Source organism: Benincasa hispida, chromosome 7, assembly GCF_027475165.1.
Source record: "Benincasa hispida cultivar pf3 chromosome 7, pf3_genome.v1.1, whole genome shotgun sequence".
NCBI classification, from domain to species: domain Eukaryota; kingdom Viridiplantae; phylum Streptophyta; class Magnoliopsida; order Cucurbitales; family Cucurbitaceae; genus Benincasa; species Benincasa hispida.
The window spans coordinates 31,387,672-31,408,878 of record NC_143484.1 but is presented as its reverse complement, the minus strand read 5'-3'; the positions used below and the strand labels follow the sequence as shown (position 1 = coordinate 31,408,878).

General features: G+C 36.5%; 1 protein-coding gene across 4 annotated transcripts; it reads right to left on the bottom strand.

The window, feature by feature from the left end:
• Positions 1 to 686: 686 nt before the first annotated feature.
• Positions 687 to 20,672, bottom strand: LOC120081378 (transducin family protein / WD-40 repeat family protein). Of its 4 annotated transcripts, none has more exons than XM_039036202.2 (24): positions 20,230 to 20,672; positions 19,574 to 19,698; positions 18,881 to 18,965; positions 18,329 to 18,382; positions 18,084 to 18,175; positions 17,868 to 17,971; positions 11,941 to 12,016; positions 11,009 to 11,438; positions 9,885 to 10,217; positions 9,494 to 9,694; positions 9,254 to 9,352; positions 9,095 to 9,167; positions 7,982 to 8,109; positions 7,286 to 7,577; positions 6,945 to 7,180; positions 6,741 to 6,862; positions 4,223 to 4,343; positions 3,631 to 3,686; positions 3,409 to 3,499; positions 3,128 to 3,317; positions 2,980 to 3,048; positions 2,801 to 2,904; positions 2,655 to 2,717; positions 687 to 1,292 (listed from the first exon to the last, which is right to left on the bottom strand). In XM_039036202.2, the coding sequence occupies exons 1-24, from the start codon at positions 20,293 to 20,295 to the stop codon at positions 1,185 to 1,187; spliced, it is 3,318 nt and encodes a 1,105-aa protein (XP_038892130.2). In that variant the 5' UTR covers positions 20,296 to 20,672; the 3' UTR covers positions 687 to 1,184. The 4 variants fall into 4 exon arrangements, 3 of the variants coding, with proteins under 3 accessions (XP_038892130.2, XP_038892131.2, XP_038892132.2); XM_039036203.2 differs by having other exon boundaries at positions 7,982 to 8,091; XM_039036204.2 differs by having other exon boundaries at positions 9,494 to 9,664.
• Positions 20,673 to 21,207: the final 535 nt, after the last annotated feature.

Genomic DNA, 21,207 nt, shown 5'->3' with positions numbered 1-21,207 from the left:
AAAAAAGAAATGAAAAATAATTACAAAATAATATAAAATTTAGGAATACTTTGGGGTGAAATGACGTGAAAATAATGAAAGGTTTGGATGGTTAAAGAAGAAAACAACTCGCATCAATTCAGTTTTGAGGTGAAATAATGTGAAAATTTAATGAAAAATGTTTGAATGAAGTTAAAAAATAAATATATGTTATTTTTTGTAGTCTTTTCAAATTTAGTTTCTTTAGAAGTAAAAGTTTTAGGTAAAAAATAAACTAAAAATTGAGAAACGTTGAAAATTAGAAAAAGTAACATAAAAAAGGTTTAATTCTTTGTTGAAAATGACACTGACATGTGAAATTATAGAATTGTGTATAATCAAGACCATAAAATTGAAAAACTTAAATTGAGTTGATGCAATTAATTAAAAAAATCAAAATATCTAGAAATCTCGAAATTTCATCAAAATTGAGAAAAAATAAAAATTTTCCCAATCAAAATTTCTAGACAATCGAAATCTTGAAATTTCGATCAAAATTTTGAGATTTTGATAGAAATTTTAGACCATGTTCGTAAGTTTAAGACTAATGAAACAAGATAAAAATGTGATTTATTTTTGCCTCTAGAATCCCCCTGCTCATGGAGCTATGGTTACAAAAGCAACACAAGAACAATCTGTCCAATAATATCACCCAAACAATCTCAAAGTTTAGTCAAATAAAATTTATATTTTCATTAATACTCTTTTAAGTATTATACAGATTTGTTTTCATACAAACTCAAAGATAATTACATTTATATATCGTACCTTTATGTCTTCATCTCTCGAGTCGAGCTCAAAGAGTATGATTACATCAAGTGGGTGACCCATACAATGGAAGGGGAAGAAAACTACCTTTGTTATCCTTTTCTTTTCTTTTCTTTTCCCATCCTATAATTCAGATGAATGACAATGCATCTATGTTCCTAAAAATATCAATAAAAAAGGACTCTGTTGCATAAATTGTTATATGTACAGAAGACCTTTGTTCATAAATTATATACCAATTTGGAAGAGGGAAGAGGCCACAATGCAGATCTGAAACTCTAGTGGAAACCCTTTGACAGATTATAGATTTGTCATTTCAGACAATGCACCAACCTGATTCAAATATAGCAAGAAAACACAACTTTGTTCATACTGTCCAAGTCCAAATTCCTGTTATCTCACAATTGCCACCATTTACGATTTTCCATTCTCTTGGCCAGTTCCTTGGCCATATCTGCAAAGTTCTCGGCTCCATTCTTAAGTTCTTCTGTTCGTTCACTGAGTTTCTGGTATCAATTCAACAAGAAAAGTTAGAGGTCGTTGCATTGATTGTATGGCAGATTCTTTAATGACTCTGCATATATTTATTGTTTTCCAAAATATCGATGTTTTATTTCAGTCATTTAATTTTAAGAAGATTGAAACAATCGAAACAACTAGAATGATATTGAAATATGAAAGATAAAGAATTACAAGATGATCGAGTAATTTGAGGTACTTTGACCCACCCTCAGCCCCACTTGAGCAATCTCAATCACGGGTAAGCTCACTAAACTAATGGCATGCTTTTATCCTTTTGATAGGAATGTTATTAGAATAGAAATAGAGATATTAGTAGGTATTATAGGTATGTTAGTAATTGGCTAAGAACTTTGTTAGAAAAGTTAGGTTGCAGATACTATGAGGGAGAAAGGAGGATGGGAGGAGGTGTGCAATATTTTGGTGAGTGATTTAAGGCTTGAAAGAGTTCTCAAGAAAGGGAAGGTTCATGTACCTCAAACACTTGGGTTCTATCACCTTTCATAATCCCACTATTTATAATAAATCAAGACAACATTCCCAACAGATTACTAATATACCCTTAATACTCTTATAATATTCCTAATTTTATCCTAATATGATGCCCACAAGTATTCATGATACTTTCCCTTTGAGATACTTCGCCTCACTCGAGCCTAAATCAACTAACAATTGACTACCTTCATCCTTTTCCATTCCCAATATTTATAACAAAACCCTCCCGACAAACTCCTTAGCTAATTACTAACATATCCTTGATATCTTAGTGATATTCCTAATTCCATCCTAATAACATTTTACACTGCTATCAGAGACCAATGTTTCAAGTTCTTGCCAACTTAATTTAGCCTCTTTTTTTCTTCACGTTATAAACTCGACTACCTTTCCCCCAAATAATTCATATGATATGCTGAATGCCTAGAATTCCGCATTAACTAAATAGTAGACTCACATATATGGTTAGACATGTCAAACTGGATTATAGTTACAGAAATAGGGGCAGAAACAACAAAGGTAAGTCTCGGTATGATTTTTTTAGTTCAATGGTGGTGATTATCCTAATGTGTTTCGTTGTTGGCTATGGCTACGTTAAGTTGTTTCAGAAGTCCAAAGTAGACAATAATCATGGAGCAAATGCAGTAGTTTGCTATAAGAATCTAAATTTTTTGAAGTTAGGCTTCGAACTTCGATATTCCCCTATTTGAAAGTTGACACCTAACAGTTAATAATCGATTTATCACTCAATTCAACATCATTTTGTGACATTCATATTATCTCATGAGCAACCAAAACCAATCATGTGCATTGAAAGATGCAAAATAGAATAAGGCATTATTAAAGAAACATACATCAAGCTTTTGCTGGCGTTCTAATAGCTTATTCCTGGCTTCTTCAGCTGCCGCAGAAGTACTCTGAAAAGACTTTTAGCAGTCAGAGAACATTCATGATTCCTTAGAGAAAGATAAAAGCAATTCCAAATTATCATAACCAATACCCCAACTTTTCTGTATTTGGCCTTAATTTCTTCAGCTGTCCTCATCTTCGGTTGAGAGTCAGTACTAGCATCTTCAAATAACTTTTCCTTCTCTGATCTCTTGCCTTCATCAATGTCAAAATATAAGTGTAAAACGTAATAGAAATCAAGAGACTACCAGCAGATGAGAGTAACAATACCTTCGTTTTCATTCTTGCTTGTCTTAGGTGAAAACCGCACAACTAAAGGTTCATCAATTTTAATATCATCTGCATCAGAAAACAACGCAATTTCAGAAAGAGAATAAAAAGGTACTAAAGGGGTACAATAAAAGTGCATGTAGAGAACCTATATCAAGCTCGATAATGTCTTCCCCATCAGTCACACCTTTGGAGGGCTTTAAAAATGGAGGATATGAGAACAAACTTTCAAGATGTGCATCATTCAATTTACAAAGGCCAAAAGGGTCCACATCGTGTTCCACTTTACCACCCATGAAGCCCTTAACAACACTACCTAAAATCCCAGGAGTAGAATTCTTGGACAGTAGAAACGAAACAGCAATCAGACTTCCCGACAGGAGAATTTTAAAAACATTGAAAAATGACCAGAAAGTAAAGTAATACTACATGTTTGTTCTGGCTAGGATAAAAGTTGTCCGACACCTCTGCAGCAGCTGCAAGGACTTTATCGTGGAGGCAAGCCAAAGACTCGGGAATCCTAAAAAGTAAGGAATATCATCTCAAACTGATGAAATAACATCATCTGTGAACTTAGAGATTAAAAGCTTGATAGGAAGAAGACACACTAATCCCCTCATAACACACACAATATAATATTGGGAGAAAAACCTGAAAGCATTTTCATAGATCAATAGAGAGACAACCGCAAACTCAGTCCCATTTAACTGTAAATTCAAATCATAATAGAAATAAGTAAATGTAAATCACTCATGATACCAAGCTATCAAACTATATTAACTTAGTCATGATCACCATTGCTTGATAGTTATCCAGAACAAAATGGTAAAAAAAATAATAATAAATAAATAAATAAAAAGGTGCAGACAAATTGTGTGATGCTTCCGCATCTGGAAGCATCACACTTGAGAAGATTAAGGAAATCCAAATGAATACAGTGCAAGAAATATGTATATTTGGGGTCAAAATCATAGTCTTAATTTCTCTTAAATCGTTTGATAATGATTTCAAATTGTCTATATCCGTCTTTCTTTGTTTCTAGACTTTTTTCTTCCATGTTCGTTTTCACAATTAAAAAAATAAAATTCCATATGAATACTAGCTTGTTATTTTTTCTTTTTATAGCATTTTTGAAGTTGAAAACAACAAAAAATGTAAATAATTGTTTGACAATTATTCTGTATCCATGGTCTTTGAGAAAATAAAGAAACTCAAAAAACTTATTTATCAGGGGAGAGAGAACCAGCATGATTTGGCCATCATCAGAAGAACAGATTGTTTTGTCCATGTTCGTCTTGAAGTTCCACCGTAGAATTGACGTCAAGGAACTTTCCCACACCACTTCCTCAAGATTTTGGAAGGATCTGTTTAGAGATGGAAGCAACTTGCAGTTAATTATTAAGACAGTCAACGTATTATTGCTTGAACTAAAACAGAACGCATGGCAAACACATGGCCAATGGAAAAGTAAAAGGGTGCAACTAGAAAATAAATCATTTGGTTCGATGTAAAGATTATTGCTAGTAATTCAAAAGGATGTATGGGTTGAAAACAAAAACTGTTTTCAGTTTGAAACATTGAAAACGGCTTACACATGCCAAAACTCTTTGGTAGGATTGTACTTGTTTGATGATATGAAATTAAATTTGCCTTCACCCATCAGTTTAAGTTTTGGGTCAATTGGTGATTTAAGATGGTATCAAAGTAGGTTGGTTTAGGAGGTGCTGCGTTCAAATCCCTGCAATATTATTTCCTCCCCAATGAATATTGACTTCCAGTTGTTCTTCATATTTCAAACCCACAAATGAGGGGGAGTGCTAGATGATATCAAATTAAATTTGCCTACACCCACCAGCTTAAGCTTTTGGGTCAATCGGTAATCTAAGAGTACTAGACATTTTTCATTCTACAAAGACAAATTACCCCATGTGGCTCTAAAAAACTTAGGCACCTCCCCCTTCAACACGCTTAAGCCCAAATAACCATATAACTCTTTGGTTAGCACCGTCTCACTTACTCTAATTTATAACCACCCTCTTGTTACTTGCCCTCTCATTCACTATCTATATCCCTTCACCCCCCTCCCCCCAACAAATATATATATATATATATATATTAAAATAATAATAGCCCACTCAAACAAACTCACCAACTAATAACCATGACTAATATACCCTTAATGTTCAACCTTACACAATCCTATCACACAGGGGAAAGATCCTAGTAAACTTTTGTTTTCGACTATATCATAAATATTCATACCATCTAGGCATAAAAGCCATATGAATACCTAGCAGTTGTTTGGAATTTTGGCTCTCATAATCTGAGATATAGAATCCAACCCAACTAGCTACTGGAAAAGGGACTTCACCTGAAAAGGCTTATGACACCATTTTCCAAATTTGAAAATCTAGGACAGGTAATAAGGTAAGATCTACAAATTTCCTATAAAGGAGCTTAGAAAGCCCACTCTTCGAACTCTTGAATATTCAAGGATCTCCTAATATTAAGTATCCAATAACCCATTTGAAGAGTTCCAAGAATTTCCTAATTGTATTATTTTTATGTTGAAAGAGAATCTGGACATTGAGTGTGTTCTCTTCTTCCTTATGTCATTCCGAAACCTAGTTTTAAATCACTACCCACCTCACTGTCTCTCAATCCTAAATAATGACGTTAAGTTTGACGATCAATGGCAGACGATCGAATGTTTGTAGTTGCAATTGCCGTGGACCACTTATCCTCCTACCTTGCTTGCTTGCAGTCGCTCACTTCGTCCCATATATAGAAGAATTCCTTATCCTAATCATTTCGAAAGAAGAGTTTGACTCCTTTTCTTAGTTTTGAAAGTCCCAATCCTCCCATGAGTAGTGGAAGGGAAACTGTTTTTCACTTGATCAATGAATTCCTCCTGAATAAGTTTTGCCACCCCCACGCCAAAGAAACTCTTAAAAGCCAAAGAGGATGAAGAAGTCAAAATGCAGCCATCCCTTATTGCAACTCCAAACTTCTAAAGCTCCCTCCAATATTTTACTAGAAATATATGTAGCAGACACCAACAATTTTGAAAGACCAACTTTTATTGACTCGACTACCGAGAACCCTGTTGGAAAGGTAGATGGTAAAGAAAAGATGGGTTAACTTATGCTTGTTAAATACCAAGAAAAATAAGATGTCGATAGCAAGTTGCAAATGACTGGAGTAGATTTCAACTTTCTGAAGAAAGCAAAAATTTTACTAAAACAACTTCCTCCATGGTCCCTACATTTCACTATATGTGAAACAACTTGCTAGATGAATTGGTGTTTTCCACGAAGTTCTAAGAGGTTGAACTACTCCTATAGGTACTTTCTCGAAGGAGAAGCCAAAACTCTATGGACAACTGTGTGGACCCGTGGAACAGAAAATCTTCGTGGACATCTCCATACTAATGGGAAAGCCTTATATTTTCATTGAACTCTTGAGTCCTTAATGGTGCATTGTTCTTTTTATAGCTATAATGTGTCTTAGATAGATCTTTGCACGGTTTTGTGTACTTTTCACCTATGAACGAAAGTAAGCTTCTTATTTATTATTTATTTATTTTTGGGTGGGGGGGAGCTCTCCAATTTAGGACACAGTAAAGAAAAATTGTTCCTCTCAATTGTTTATAAAATAATTTAATCTAGTTCTCAAAATATTCTTTGGCTATAATTTCTGAATAAAACACAAATTTTGATTCTTAAAAATTGGCAAAAAAGAAAGCACATTCAGAACTTCACCTGATCTCAATCATACCATTTTGGTAAAGAACTACCAAGCCAGACACTTTACCGTCCTTTAACATTGTAGTCCAACAACATGGTCTTGTAAGATTCACTTTCTGTAAAAACTTATTCCCACCCTAGAATAAAGTAAGGACGCTCAACATATTAGCAAAAACATATTAGAAATCAAGGAAGTATGGTAAAAACACCAGAGGGCACCTCATTAATAAGCTTCAAGGGCTGCAGGTATAATGCTGTCTCACAGCAAAGCAAAATGAATAAGTTAGCAATTGTTAACTCTACATTCGCAATTTCACTTGAGGTCTCAGATCCGATTTCATGTGATGTACTTCCAGAGTGGGCATTGGCAGGTAAAGAAGAGCTTTCTCCATTGCTCTTCGGGGTGCTTGGTGCATGAGTTCCACCGAATGCTTCAGGTGATAAGTAATCACCCTCTGAGCAAAAACTTAAATGTGACAAACAATTCTAAGAGTATCCAGAGAAAAGAAATAAAAAGAAACAGAATTATTTTTGTTTTCTTTTTATAATGAAACACATACCAATAAGATACATGGATATTGAAGTCAACTCCTTTGCATTTGTTGACTGAAAGCTGATGAGTTCGCCGTTAGTACTATCGAGGACAGCTAAATCTGATTTCTTGGTCATTACGAGCAAAATTCCCTTTCTGGGAGGATTGACAATTTTAGGTATCGACTCCTCAGAACTAGCCTCCAAGTGATTTGTCTCTGGAAATACTTTCATAGCCAGAGATATGACTGGAGATCTTGAGTTGGACACATCATTTGTCAGATATAGTAGTGATAATGTGTCAGTATCAATCACTGCAACCTGTCATAAAAATTCGCAAGAGTAAGCATTTAGAATGTATTTGATAGGACTTCGTTTTGTTTATCACAATTTTGGCTAAGGCAAGGGAGGATTAGAGAGCCTGTGAGTCTCACAAAAACTTACAGTGCCCTGCAACCTAACTAACGATATTCATTGGAGCCCACAAAATACCCCAAATACACGCCCCTAAATAATAAGCAAAGTCACACAGACACACAGACTCCCTTACATATTACATGGCTCTCCCTTTTTCACTTTCTTACATGTATAACGCTTCGTGATTTGGGATCTATTAGTATTGTGCTTATGCTCAAGAATACTCGAGGCAGCAGAATAGAAACAATGGTAGGTCAACAAACTTTTGACACTTTAACAAATAAACATGATGTGCACGATAAGCTCACCTGTCCTGATTCGAATCCAACAGCAAGTATGGCTCCACTGTTCTCAAAACTTAGAGTGCTAACAGAAGAATTTACAAGAGAAAACACAGCTGCACATTGGATTCCTTCTCCTTTATGCATATTATGAACTACAAGCAAGTTAGAAGTAAAAGATACATATATTAATGATAGAAATACAGTAGTAATATATGCATCATGCTACCTTGGGAGAAAGGAAATGCAAAAGTTCTAGGCCCCACTGTCTCCTACTTACACTCGTCAACCAACTGGCTGCCTTCATTCACTTAGTCACATCTTTTATGCCTACTCTAACAAACAACTGAAGCCCGCCACCATTATTCATTATTAACTCATTTATTTATTTAGGATATGTTCTTTGGAACTCTTTGATGTGATTGAAATGGATGCACAGTCATGGAAATTTCAGTTGTGGGTTGGGGGCTCCACTAAAGCCCACCACCATTATTCATAATGAACTTTTATTTATTTATTTAGAGAAGACTTTCGTTCTTCTGGACTCTTTGGTGTGATTGGAATGGATCCTTCAGAGAAACTTCAATGAGGGGTGGGGGTAGGGGTGGTGGGAGGAGGGGACTCCCTCATCACTAAAGCCATCCCCATTATTCATAATAATTCCTATTTTGTATTTAGGGTGGGCTTTTGTTCTTCTCGACTCCTTGGTGTGATCGAAATGGATGCATATTCGTAAAACTGTTCCTATCTCAAGGTTCTTCTAGATTTGATTATTTTTAATACCCTTCATTAGTGTAAATGGAAGCCCTATTTTTGCTTCCTTCTTTAATTGGAGATCTTTTGTGTATTGTCTTTTGGGTGTTTGGGAGCTTTTAACTCTGTTTATTTCATTCCATCAGTGAATTTGTTTCTTATTCCAAAAAATAAAATAAAATAAAAATGAAAAGCATTTCAAAGATTATACATTAACAAGCCTTTATTAGCCATTTTCTTCTAATCCACAATACATCGTAGGACTTCGAAAATTCTCCTACTGGCACCTTATGATGGCTGTGTTCATCTCAGTACATAAGGACATCACTGAAGTTAACTCTAGAAACCTATTGTCATCAATTTAGGGAATTTTACGGATGAAGATACCTTCATTTTTAGTCTCTGTCACATAGTGTAAGCTTGCCCCTTCCAAGCTCCCAACTAGTTTGTAAAGACGAACCTACAAACTCCCAAATGTGAATATAGTGACAATCATTTATTTCAACTCTCTTGAAAGAAGAGACCTAAAAGAATAAATGACATTACCAGGCCACATTCATTGCCCACAGCTATGGTAAGAGTGACCGAGCAAAAGTCCAAAGCTGATATTGATGCACTTAGACCAGCAATATTTAAACCTATTACCTGTACATAATACATGCCATATTCGAGTGTGCTCTATTGATGGAACTCATGAGTTTGCTCATAACCTAACATAAACAAAAGAGCTATCTGCAGAATATAATATAATTGTAACTTCAAGAGAACATAGCATGAAATACAAACCTCAGGCTCTAAATAGAGGATAAGTGAGAATGATGGATATGTTGCATCCCATATTCGGATTGAACCATCTTGGTAACCAGCTATATACACTCTCTCAACCTGATAATCTCCAGCATCATGGAGTTGAGATGGTATACCACCAGTCAAAAGCCACGTTGTATCCCCTGGAACCTGAGTATGATGTTTTGCAGTAGGGATACTCTATGGGAAAAAGAACATTGTATCACACTAACATGCACAATGATTTGCAGTTAATATGACTGAAAAACTCAAACCATATTATTTGATTCTATCTGAGATTCTGAATAAATAAACAATTTATCTTAATGGTAAATTATTTTCTTCCACTATTATTAAATTAGGTTGGCTAATCATATGAAAGATAGAGTACCTCATCCAGAGCCCTGAAGACCTTTCCCTCTCTATGAATGAAACCTAACTTTGCGACCATCACACGTGGTTCGATATTGGGTATTACCATAGGATATTGCACGCCAGAACCAGAAGATATTTTCTCTTGTTGAGACATTAGGCCAGACAAGTAAGCATTATCATAAGCATGCAACTGTCCAGGATTTGCCAGTACAAATAGGGAAGTGCCTCTTTTTGTTTCACCAACGTTAGGTGCTAAAACAATATCCGCGAAAGAACCATCAAGTGTAAGGTCAACGCGTCCAATGCATTTCAAGCTTTTTAGTCCAGAAGACCAATCAAGGCTTAGAATCTGTAACAAAACAACAATCATATTATGAATTTGGAGCAATAAATAGTAGCAAAACAAGGTAAAGTTGACAAAAATATGCAAGGGTTGATGAAGAAACAAACCATAATTTTCCTTAATATTAATTATAGAACTCAAGTTAGTGAAAACCTGAAAAATATATTCGTTTTTAGTTTACATTCTATGGATGGACTTATTCATGCAGAAGTGCTCCTGTAGTTTTTCATCATAATGCCCCAACAAGTGATCGTGGGGCCTTTCAGATTTTCAAAGCATCGCAAAGTAGTCCAAATTTCTATCAACAACAGATATAACAGTCACCCAAAACATACAGACATACACAAGTTCAACATAGCAAGTCGCATCATATAGAAACAAGCTTATAATGCATATTGAAAGATTTCTAGACTAAGTTGTTCATGTCTTTTAACAGAGCTTCACTTGCAAGTCTTGTTTACAATTTTCTATGCAATCTTTGTAGGCTTTTCCTTTCTTGTACGAAATTGATAATTGGAATAAACAGGCAAATAGGGAACACAAAAAGGACGAGACCCACAAAGCTACATTGATGTGTACAACCCAATAGCCTCTTAAGCTTGTTAATTTGCCTTCCAACTAACGATCAAGTTATATAAACTTGGAAGCATATTTTTTTCCACCTTTTTTAAATCACATTGAAATAGGAAACTATGCAACTACAATGGAGAGGTAGAAAGGCTAAAATTTAATGCACATCATACGGTATGCAACTATAATGGAGAGGTAGAAAGGCTAAAATGTAATGCACATCATACAGTAAGCACTTCTGGAGATCCAATTTCATCGCCACCATATACAAAAAGCTTTCCCTTGTGATTTTGCAACTCACTTGGACACCAACGCAAAATAATCACAGGTAGTCTTCTATTGGCTGATGATAACTGAAGCTTGACAACATTATTACGAGATTGATTAACTTGCTGATCTTTGGAAGAGGTAACATTTGAAAAATTCCAAAATAAGATATCTCCATCAACGTAGCCAACAGCTAGGATTGACCCATCACTAGTTACCCAACAGAGAGAGCTTATTTCTTTCTCCAATTTAAGGTCTGATACATCTGTTGAGTGATTAGTCGTGTTACCCTCTGTCAATTCAAGGTCCTTGTGACCTCTAACTAACACAGCTCGATCTTCAGAAGCATCCCAAAGAACAAGCAAGCCATTTTCATAAGCAATCAGCACTCTGAAAAAGAAGACATTCCATTAATTTTACATAGAACAAAATAAAATTTATCAACATAATAATTATAACACCAAATGTGCATTGAGCCAAGTTGCCTTTATCCCACTTAATTCAATCAGATGATTAAGTGATAAAGAATCCTCAATAACAGAGATAATATTGTGTCAATTCATTGTTGTACTAATACTTTCCATCATTCACTCTCACCCTCACACCCACCCCCACCACCCACCAACACACACACACACACACAGAAAAGTCTCTATAAACTACATGGAAAAAAAAGAAAAAGAGAGAGAGACAGAGAGACAGAGAGGGGGGAAAAAACTGAGTGCGCACTTCCAAGCTCCAGCCTCAGTAAACTAGATGGAAAAAAAAGACTCAATTGGAAGCATCAGAGAAGTTCTTATCACTCTTTGGGTTAAAAACTTATGATGAGGAAAAAATATCAATTTTGACATCAGACAGGGAAACAAGAGGCAAAGTTAAAGTATTTTCTTGCCTATTTCCAAGAGAACAAGGTTGAAGGAGAACTCCAACAACTGAAGTTTGATCACGCAGTTCCACCCCAGTTACCTCTGAGAAATTAAACATATAATAAATATTAGTATGATCTATAAATGCAGAACTACTTTATTATCCCAACGTCTGTTACAATAACAAAGTTAAAAGAAGGAAAAAAATTGAAGGAGAAATAAATTGAGTATTCTGACTGGCTCAAAGCTTAGAAGTCATTTCTTCTAAAATGCACATGATTGAGATGGTTCAACATTATTGTGCCTGAAGGCATTAAATAATGAAGACTACGCACAGCAGTTAATATCAGAAAAAAGGAAAACATTTCTACCAAATCATAACATTCATGTAAATTGCAATGAGACATACAAAATTCGTTTTCTGATAGATTTTTTCTAAATCCTAAACAGGAAGTCTTAAACTCGGAAAAATGTGTCAATTGAGCTTTCAGTAATAAGTTTACTTATCATTACTAAGAAACTGTCCACAGCATAATCTATGCAAAGCAAGTGAATTGAATAGGTGAAAGCAACTTTTATTTTGTTGAAATTGTGGTTTAGCCCTAAGGGCTTTTTGGTCTTTTTATGTGGTGTCTACAGTCTAGGGTTTCTTACTGTTTGGTTATTTATACATGTCCCTGTAGTGTGTACTGTGTATCAGAAAAATTAATAAAAAACGCTTATCGTGGTTTTTTCTCCCTAGTCTAGGGTTTTCCATGTAACTTTGGTGTTTTTTCTCTTCTACCCTTTTATTTTCAATATGATATCAGAGCAAGGTGATGAGATCGTGGCAGGGATTGAAGAAATTCAGTCGTCAAACCTAGCAGGGGATGCAAATCAAGTAGAAAATTTCCAAAGTGCTGAAATTAGGGTTGTTGTCGACCAATATTTACGATCGTTACTTGGGCCATTGCAAACAGCCACCACCGTCGCACAGCCCACCAATCAGATCCAATCGCACAGCCCATTGCCACTGGCCTCCTTCCCTCCATCGCATAGCCTTACAGTGGGATTCCACCAACCAAACAGCCTCTCCCGTGCCTTCAAACGCAGCCACTGCTGCCGTCGAGCATCTCAGCCACCTTCAGAAAACCTAAGCCGCAGCAGATCGCCGGAAATTTTCAAGCGCTACCGTCACAACCAATCGGACAGCAGCTAAGCAGCGCCTAAAACCAGACAACCCTACCTAGGCGCGCAACTGACCGTTCCTTCAAACCAGGCGCCAAACCAACCGGTCCAACTGAACCATTCAGTCCAGCCGAACCCGATTTAGTCAGCCCAGCCGATTCATCAGGGCCACTTCTTTGCTCAGCCAACCGCTTCCTCCACGCCAATGGAGTCTGTGTATTCGGGTTTTTGTGGACAACAACAACCCACGATGGGTTTTGGCGGAAAGATTGGTTTACAACAGCAACTGGCACAGTTGCATCAGCAGATTTCGGCACTCGGGGCAGCCGTTAGATCCACGGCAAATCCTTCGGCTGACTGTCATCCAGATACGTATTTAGACTTTCCATTATGTTCACCAGAAACGGTAACCGCTTACCCTACTTTACCTATTACAAACATTATGTCTGGTTCTGTGGATCAATGTTAGAAATTACACGGTCATTCACCAAATGGCAAGCGGCGCCCTCCAAATGATAAGTCTAAATCCGATCAAGCCTTTGTTGGTGAAACAGTTGATGATGCCTCCCCAGTGACCAGCCATGTGGATCCAAGTACAGTTGGGACCAGCAATGTTGCACAATCAAGTACTCTTCAGTCCTTTAGTTTCCTTGTTGAGGGGGATGAGTCCTGGATTCTTGACTCAGGAGCAACGGACCACCTAACTGGATCATCTGATCAATTCCTCTCCTATTATCCAAGTACTGGAAATGAGAGAATACAAATTGCAGATGGGTCGTTTGCCCCCATTGCTGGAAAGGGTCACTTATCTCCAATTCAATGACTGGTTTTACAGAATGTCTTACATGTGCCAAAGATATCTTATAATTTGCTATCAGTTAATAAATTAACTAGAGATTTGAACTGCAAAGTCGTTTTCTCACCAGATAATGTTTTATTTCAGGACCTGAGTTCGGGAAAGGTGATTGGTACTGCCCGGCACAATAGGGGGCTCTATTTCCTCTTTGAGGATGCTTCTTTTAGGAGTTTATCTAACACTTGTTTACTATCTTCTCTTACTGTTTCTGAAACTGATTTCTTATTATGACATTTTCGTCTTGGACATCCAAACTTTCATTATATGAAATATCTATTTCCCCATTTATTTCGAAATGTGAATATGTCATCTTTATCTTGTGTTGTTTGTATTCGTGCAAAACAGCCTAAGGCGTCCTTTACCTCACAACCCTACAAACCTTCCCAGCCCTTCTACTTGATACATAGTGACGTTTGGGGTCTGTCGAATGTCACAACGGTATCAGGTAAACGATAGTTTGTCACCTTCATGGATGATCACACCCGTCTTACATGTGTGTTCCTTCTTACAGACAAGTCTGAAGTGACGAAGGTCTTTCAACAGTTTTACACTACAGTCGAAACCCAGCTCAATACCAAAATCGCCATTCTTCGAAGTGACAATGGACGTGAATTTGTTAATCAATCCCTTCGTGAGTTTTTAGACTCTAAAGGTATCATCCACCAAAATTCCTGTGCCTATACTCCTCAGTAGAATGGGGTGGCCGAATGGAAAAATCGCCACCTCATTGAAGTAGCCCGATCCCTCATAATACCTGCATCCTTATCATCGTATGTATGGGGAGAAGTTGTACTTACTGCAGCTCATCTCATTAATTGGATGTCCTCTCATGTGCTCAAATTCCAAACCCCCTTAGAGCATTTTAAAGAATCTGTCTCGTCCACTCGCCTTTTCCCAGATGTTCCTCTTCGGGTGTTTGGGTGCACCAATTTCGTTCATAATCATAGTCCTCACCAGAGTAAATTTGCTCCTAGGGCCCCAAAATGTGTCTTTGTTGGGTATCCGATCTATTAACGGGACTACAAGTGTTTTTAGCCTTCCTCTCAAAAGTATTTTGTCACCATGGATGCCACCTTTCTAGAGGACAAACCCTTCTTTCCCGTTAGTCCTCTTCAAGGGGAGACCACAAGTGAAGAGGCTAACATTTCCACTTACTCTGTTCCTTTAAACCTGTTTCCTGAACCTATTCCTGAAACAAATGAGTCTGTCCTCCCTACAAAACAAGTGCTTTGGATAACCTACTATAGGAAACATCTCCAAAAGGAAATAGTTCCCGAAATTGTTCCCCTTGTTGCTCTGCCGGAAGGTGTTCCAGAGTCAGAACCAGAACCGGCTCAGGCTCAAGGTACCACTATTCTTAATGATAATGAGTATGTTGAAGGTGATGTAGTGAACTCTGGCGAAGTCAGGGATGATGGTAGTAATGAAGCGCCAAGTGATGCTCAGGGGATTGAAAATGAACAACAGATGGATACAGATGAACAGGCAGACAAGATCAGTGAGATTGATGCTACCTTGGATTTATCGATTGCTCTGCGAAAAGGTACAAGGTCGTGCACCAAACACTCTATGAAAAGCTTCTTGTCTTACAATAACCTGTCTACGAGATTTAGAGCTTTTACCACCAGCCTGGATATTGTGATGATTCCAAGCAATGTGCACAAGGCTCTGGAAATTCCTGAATGGCGAGCTGCAATTATGGAAGAAATGTGGGCTCTTGAGACTAAAAAAACGTGGGATCTGGTTAGTCTTCCGAGCGGTCACAAAACAGTAGGGTGTATGTGGATTTTTACTGTCAAATACAAGTCAGATGGAATTCTCGATAGATATAAGGCCAGATTGGTTGCAAAAGAATTCACTCAGACATATGGAGTGGATTACTCAGAAACTTTCTCACCTGTGGCAAAACTTAACACCATTCATATTCTTCTCTCCGTTGTCGTTAATCAAGACTGACCCCTACATCAGTTGGATGTGAAAAATGCGTTTCTGAATGGTGAGCTGGAAGAAGAGGTTTATATGAACCCACCTCTAGGTTTTGAAACACAGTTTGGCAATCAGGTTTGCAAATTAAAAAAAATCCTTGTATGGCCTGAAGCAGTCCCCTAGAGCCTGCTTCGATCGATTCACCACTTTTGTTAAATCTCAGGGGTTTGTTCAAGGGCATTCGGATCACACCTTGTTCACTAAGAGGTCAACACCAGGGAAAATAGTTGTCTTAATTGTCTATGTTGACGATATTATACTATCAGGGGATGATTCAGCAGAGATTGACAGTTGAAACGATGGATGGCAGATGAGTTTGATATCAAAGATCTCGGTGACTTGAGATATTTCCTAGGAATGGAGGTAGCAAGATCGAAGGAAGGGATCTCAGTGTCTCAGAGGAATTACACTCTAGATTTGTTGAGAGAGACTGGAATGACTGGGTGTAAACCTGCAGATACGCCGGTAGAAGTCAACTGCAATCTGATAGAATCAGTAGATGACGTTCCTATGAACAAGGAGAGATATCAACGGCTTGTGAGGAAACTGATATATCTTTCGCATACCAGACCTGATATATCGTATGCAGTTAGCCTGGTCAGTCAGTTTATGCAGGTTCCGTATGAAAGACACATGGAGGCAGTTACACGAATTCTGAGGTATCTGAAGTCTTCACCTGGAAAAGGCTTGGGCTGGGCTGGTTCTGATACGGAAGTTCATCTCAAGATATTGTACCTTTGTGTGGGGAAATTTAGTTACCTAAAGAAGTAAGAAGCAAGGTGTCGTGGCTAGAAGCAGTGCCGAAGCCGAATACAGGGCTATGAGCTTAGGTATTTGTGAAGAGATTTGGTTGAAAAAGGTTCAGGTAGATCTTCATCAGGAAAGTCATGACCCGATGAGACTTTACTGTGATTACAAGGCTACCATTAATATTGCAAATAATCCGATTCAACATGACAGAACCAAACACGTTGAGATCGACTGACACTTTATCAAAGAAAAACTGAATAACAGTAGCATTTGCATCCCTTATGTTCCGTCCAGTCAACAAGTTGTGGATGTTCTCACCAAAAGGTTACCTAGACAGACTTGACACCTGTAGTAGCAAGTTGGGTCTCATTGACATCTACGCCCCAACTTGAGGGGGAGTGTTGAAATTGTGGTTTAGCCCTAAGGGCTTTTTGGGCTTTTTATGTGGTGTCTACAGTCTAGGGTTTCTTACTGTTCGGTTATTTATACCTGTCCTTGTAGTATGTACTGTGTATCAGAAAAATTAATAAAAAAACTCTTATCGTAGTTTTTTCTCCCTAGTCTAGGGTTTTCCACGTAACTTTGGTGTTTTTTCTCTTCTACCCTTTTATTTTCAATATATTTAACTGAATGTGCAAACATCATGTGCTACATTTTATCCTTATCAGTTTATATGTAAAGGCATAAAGCTAATAAGATGAGGCGTGGAGTTATCAGATTAAAAGATGATCACGTAACTATTATTGTAAAGCACTCAAAGGTAAATGATAAAGCAAAAAATCAAAGATGAAAAGAAATTCCATGAACCATTCATTACAAGTTCTTTCTCTTCAACCATTTAAATTCTCTATGATGCAGCTTTTTATTATTACTACTATTATATATATTATATACGAGTATTCGAACTAGCTTACATGCACCTCAACTATTTTCATGACAACTGCTTGACCCTATTTCATTTGGTTGACAAGTTAACTTGTAGGATATTAAATCCAAATAAGTAGCCACCAGAAGTTGAGCTCGATTCCTCTCAGACTTTTACTGTTTACCTTGGCCTTTATTGTTTACTTGAGATGCAATTTAGTACTTACGATGACAACTATGGTCAGAACTATAAATCTATATGATATAGACAAGAGAATATCACATGAGATTTTAGAGATGGCTCTAATCCACATAAAAAGAAAGTATTACCAGAAATGACATTTGCTGTGAGATAGTAGGGTGATTGCCTGATTTTTCTTTCTTCAGTATCAAACTTTAAGACAGCCACCATAGCATATTCACTTCCTACATACCTGAATATAATGACAGGTCACAGCTTCATTTATTTTCAAATTAATAACTTCAAAACAAAATAAACAAAAATAATTTTCTTAACAAGGACAATAATGCATGCTGTTACTGTACATGTAGCAGGTGCCATAAAGTACAGAGAAGGCAGTTATATTGGACTCCCATTGTAAAGTAGAAACTAACTGCCTATGCTCCAGATCCCAAACCTATCATTACCAAAGACATTTGAAACAGATCAGCAGCTGGTGGAAAAGAAACTACAGGAAACAATTAATGAAACAAGCTTATTACACAAATCTAGTACAGAAACCCAATGCCTCTTTCTACTGATAAAAATTTAATAGTGTGAAGAGTCAAACCTGGATTTCATTATCGTTTGATATGCTTACTAGAAAACCTTGATTGTGTAAGAACTGTGAAAAAGAACAAAAGAAAACATTAAAATGTCATGATGTCAGAATATCAGCGATGTACATGAGCTTTTGTCATACTGTACATGGTAATTCCAAAATATCAAGATATATTGTTCATTGTCTTTGTATGCAAAATTTAATCTAAATGACCAATAAAATGTCTCTGGGAACGTAACTCCTTGGGAGCTGACGTACAAAACATGAGAATTTAAAAGCCAACAGAAACTAAAGCAATCCATGAGTAGTCTGTATCACAAGAGAGCACCAAACAGACGAGAAACTTACATGCAAAAATGCATGCAATTGTTCGCTCCAATAAACATACTATGTCATTCGAGCTATAAAAATGTATTGAAAGTTTTGCAAGCCATGAGGTACATGAATGATCCATCAAAACTAAGCAGAGATGAATGACGCTCAAACAGGTTGGAGAAAATGCTTAATATGGCAGGCAGGGGAAAGGAAACTTTTTTTTTTTTCTAAACCACAACTAGAGACCTCCAAATTTTTAAATGGCAATGATTTAGGAGAAGTCAAAATAGCTTCAATGTTGTCACCACCAAGAACTTTTATTCTGCCATCCCTGCAGCAAGAAAGACCAAAATATTTTTAGAAAAAAAAACAAATTGGGAGATAAGACCAAAATTTAAAATAGGAAGTTAAAGGTATTTCCTTTCAGATATGATAGCTGGAATTCAAAACCATTTTACTCTTCAAATGCTGAAACACAGAACCATAAATCATTCCAAGCCACTTTCTCACTCGCCAGAATCTCAACAAATTGGAATTAGTGAAAATCATAAAGTGGTTAGGCAAGTTTTTTTTTTTTTTTTAAGACGAGGTTAGGCAAGTTGAATATGCACGTCCTTCACCTTCTCTGTGTACATTCTCCACAATAATTTGAAAGTAGATCAATGATATTGGAACACAATTTCTTTCAAAACACATAAAAATAATACAGAGAAAAAGTTCTGAAGTATTGAAATACACAAGAATTGAAGTATTAAATATATTTCTCTAAGCATAACATTATCAATAAAATCTCTTAGCAAATAGAAAATCATCTAATCAACTTAAAGTGAACCAAAGATATGGGAACTGAACACATGAAGAAAATAAAGAACCCTCAAAGCAACCAATAACCAATGATTAGTGACAAATAATCTTCCAGAAGTTAGCAAGCTAACTTACAGCGTTCCTACAGCTAAAAGACTCTGTATGGGATCATATGCAAGAATTGATGCTGTAGGTGGGATCCCATAGTGAACAGTAACACGTGGGTCCAAATCAGTTCCAGTTAATACTCCCTTCTGTGTCTGCCATCAAAAGAACATTAAGTGCAATCGATACGTTTGCAAAAGTACAAGAAATGATTATTTCAGAGCTGGACTGATTAGTCTATTAGCTAGTGAAAGAGCATTTCACGGAGTAGATATACGTATGCTCAAAAAGTCAATTTTTCCATTATATGGTCCATTAAACGCCGCCAAATATAGAATCAGAAACTTGATATTTTGGAAAGTGAAACTATAATGGTGATCGTAGGTTCAGAACAACATTAACCCAATTGGTAAATTAGAATATAGCTCAAAAACCATATGCTAGCCACCTAGGCATGTGAATAAACTAATTCTACTGAGCCCCAAATCACAAATTAATCAATCATTGCGTAAGAAACAATGCAAAAAGGAAATAACTGATCTCGTTATAACTTTTCCTCATGATTGCACCAGAGTTCAAGCTGAATTCATAGGTACCCATCAACGATTGTTGATTTAAACAAATAAATGTGAAAACCCAAAAGGGGGGGTGGAAGAAAAATGCGAAGAACTTTGGAATTACTCTACCGGAGAAGGAGCTGACGACGATGGAGATTGTTGATTGACGGGTTTATGAAAGAATTTGGAAAACATGGCGGATTATCCAAAAACAGGTGCTGTGTTGGGTTTTTTTTTTTTTTTTTCTCGTTAACCTTCTCCGAAATGTAACTTGATTCTTGTTTCTTGACCTCTTTTGGGTGGTGGGTATTGTTCAAACGAGGGAGATGAGGCATCAGATGAAGAAATTACTCAGAAGAACATAATGGATTTGGATGGAGATGGGGAGGGAGTTCTTGGGGATCGTTGGAAGGTGGCCATTTTTGCATAAACAAAGCTTTGCTTGATCTCCCGGCAAAAGAAATTAGAACGCACAACCATAGCCGTCTGAAGTCTGAATTGCCTGGTCCACGTCCAACCCTTTGAACAACTTTCTTAAGAAAAAGAGAACGAGAAAATTTGAATTTTTTACCAAGTCGGACTATGAAATTAATTTGTTTTAAAACATAGGCTTATAATACATATCAATATATATTCTAAACTTTAGAGTTGTATCGATTAAAATTTTGATTTTTATACCATATTTGATAACTATTTTATTTTGAAAATTAAGTTTCTAAATTCTATCTTCACCTTTAAATGTCTATATTATGTTGTATACTTTCTAACAATGTTTTAAAAACTCAAGTCAAGTTTTAGAAATTAGTTCGGTAACTATTTTGTTTTTCATTTTTTTATTTTTAAAAATTAAGCTCATTTTCTCTCGATTTCTTACAATGGTTTTCTTTAGTGTAATTGAGGTACGAGGACTCAAATCATACACCTAGTAATTACTAACACACTCATATGTCGATTGAATTATGCTCAATTTGGCGATTTCTTACAATGATTGCATCTTTCTTAAGTACGAGAGTTGAATTATTAGTCAAATACAAAAAACAAAAAATGAAAAATAACTACTTTTTTTAGTTTTCAAATTTTGGCTTCATTTTAAAATATTTTGGTAAA

Coding starts and splice junctions, on each gene's coding strand:
- LOC120081378 (XM_039036202.2), bottom strand. CDS start 20,295: ATGTTTTCCAAATTCTTTCATAAACCCGTCAATCAACAATCTCCATCG. Junction 9,353..9,493: donor TCCTCTATTTAGAGCCTGAG/GTTTGTATTTCA, acceptor TATTATGTACAG/GTAATAGGTTTAAATATTGC. Junction 6,863..6,944: donor CCTTGAAGCTTATTAATGAG/GTGCCCTCTGGT, acceptor ACTTTATTCTAG/GGTGGGAATAAGTTTTTACA.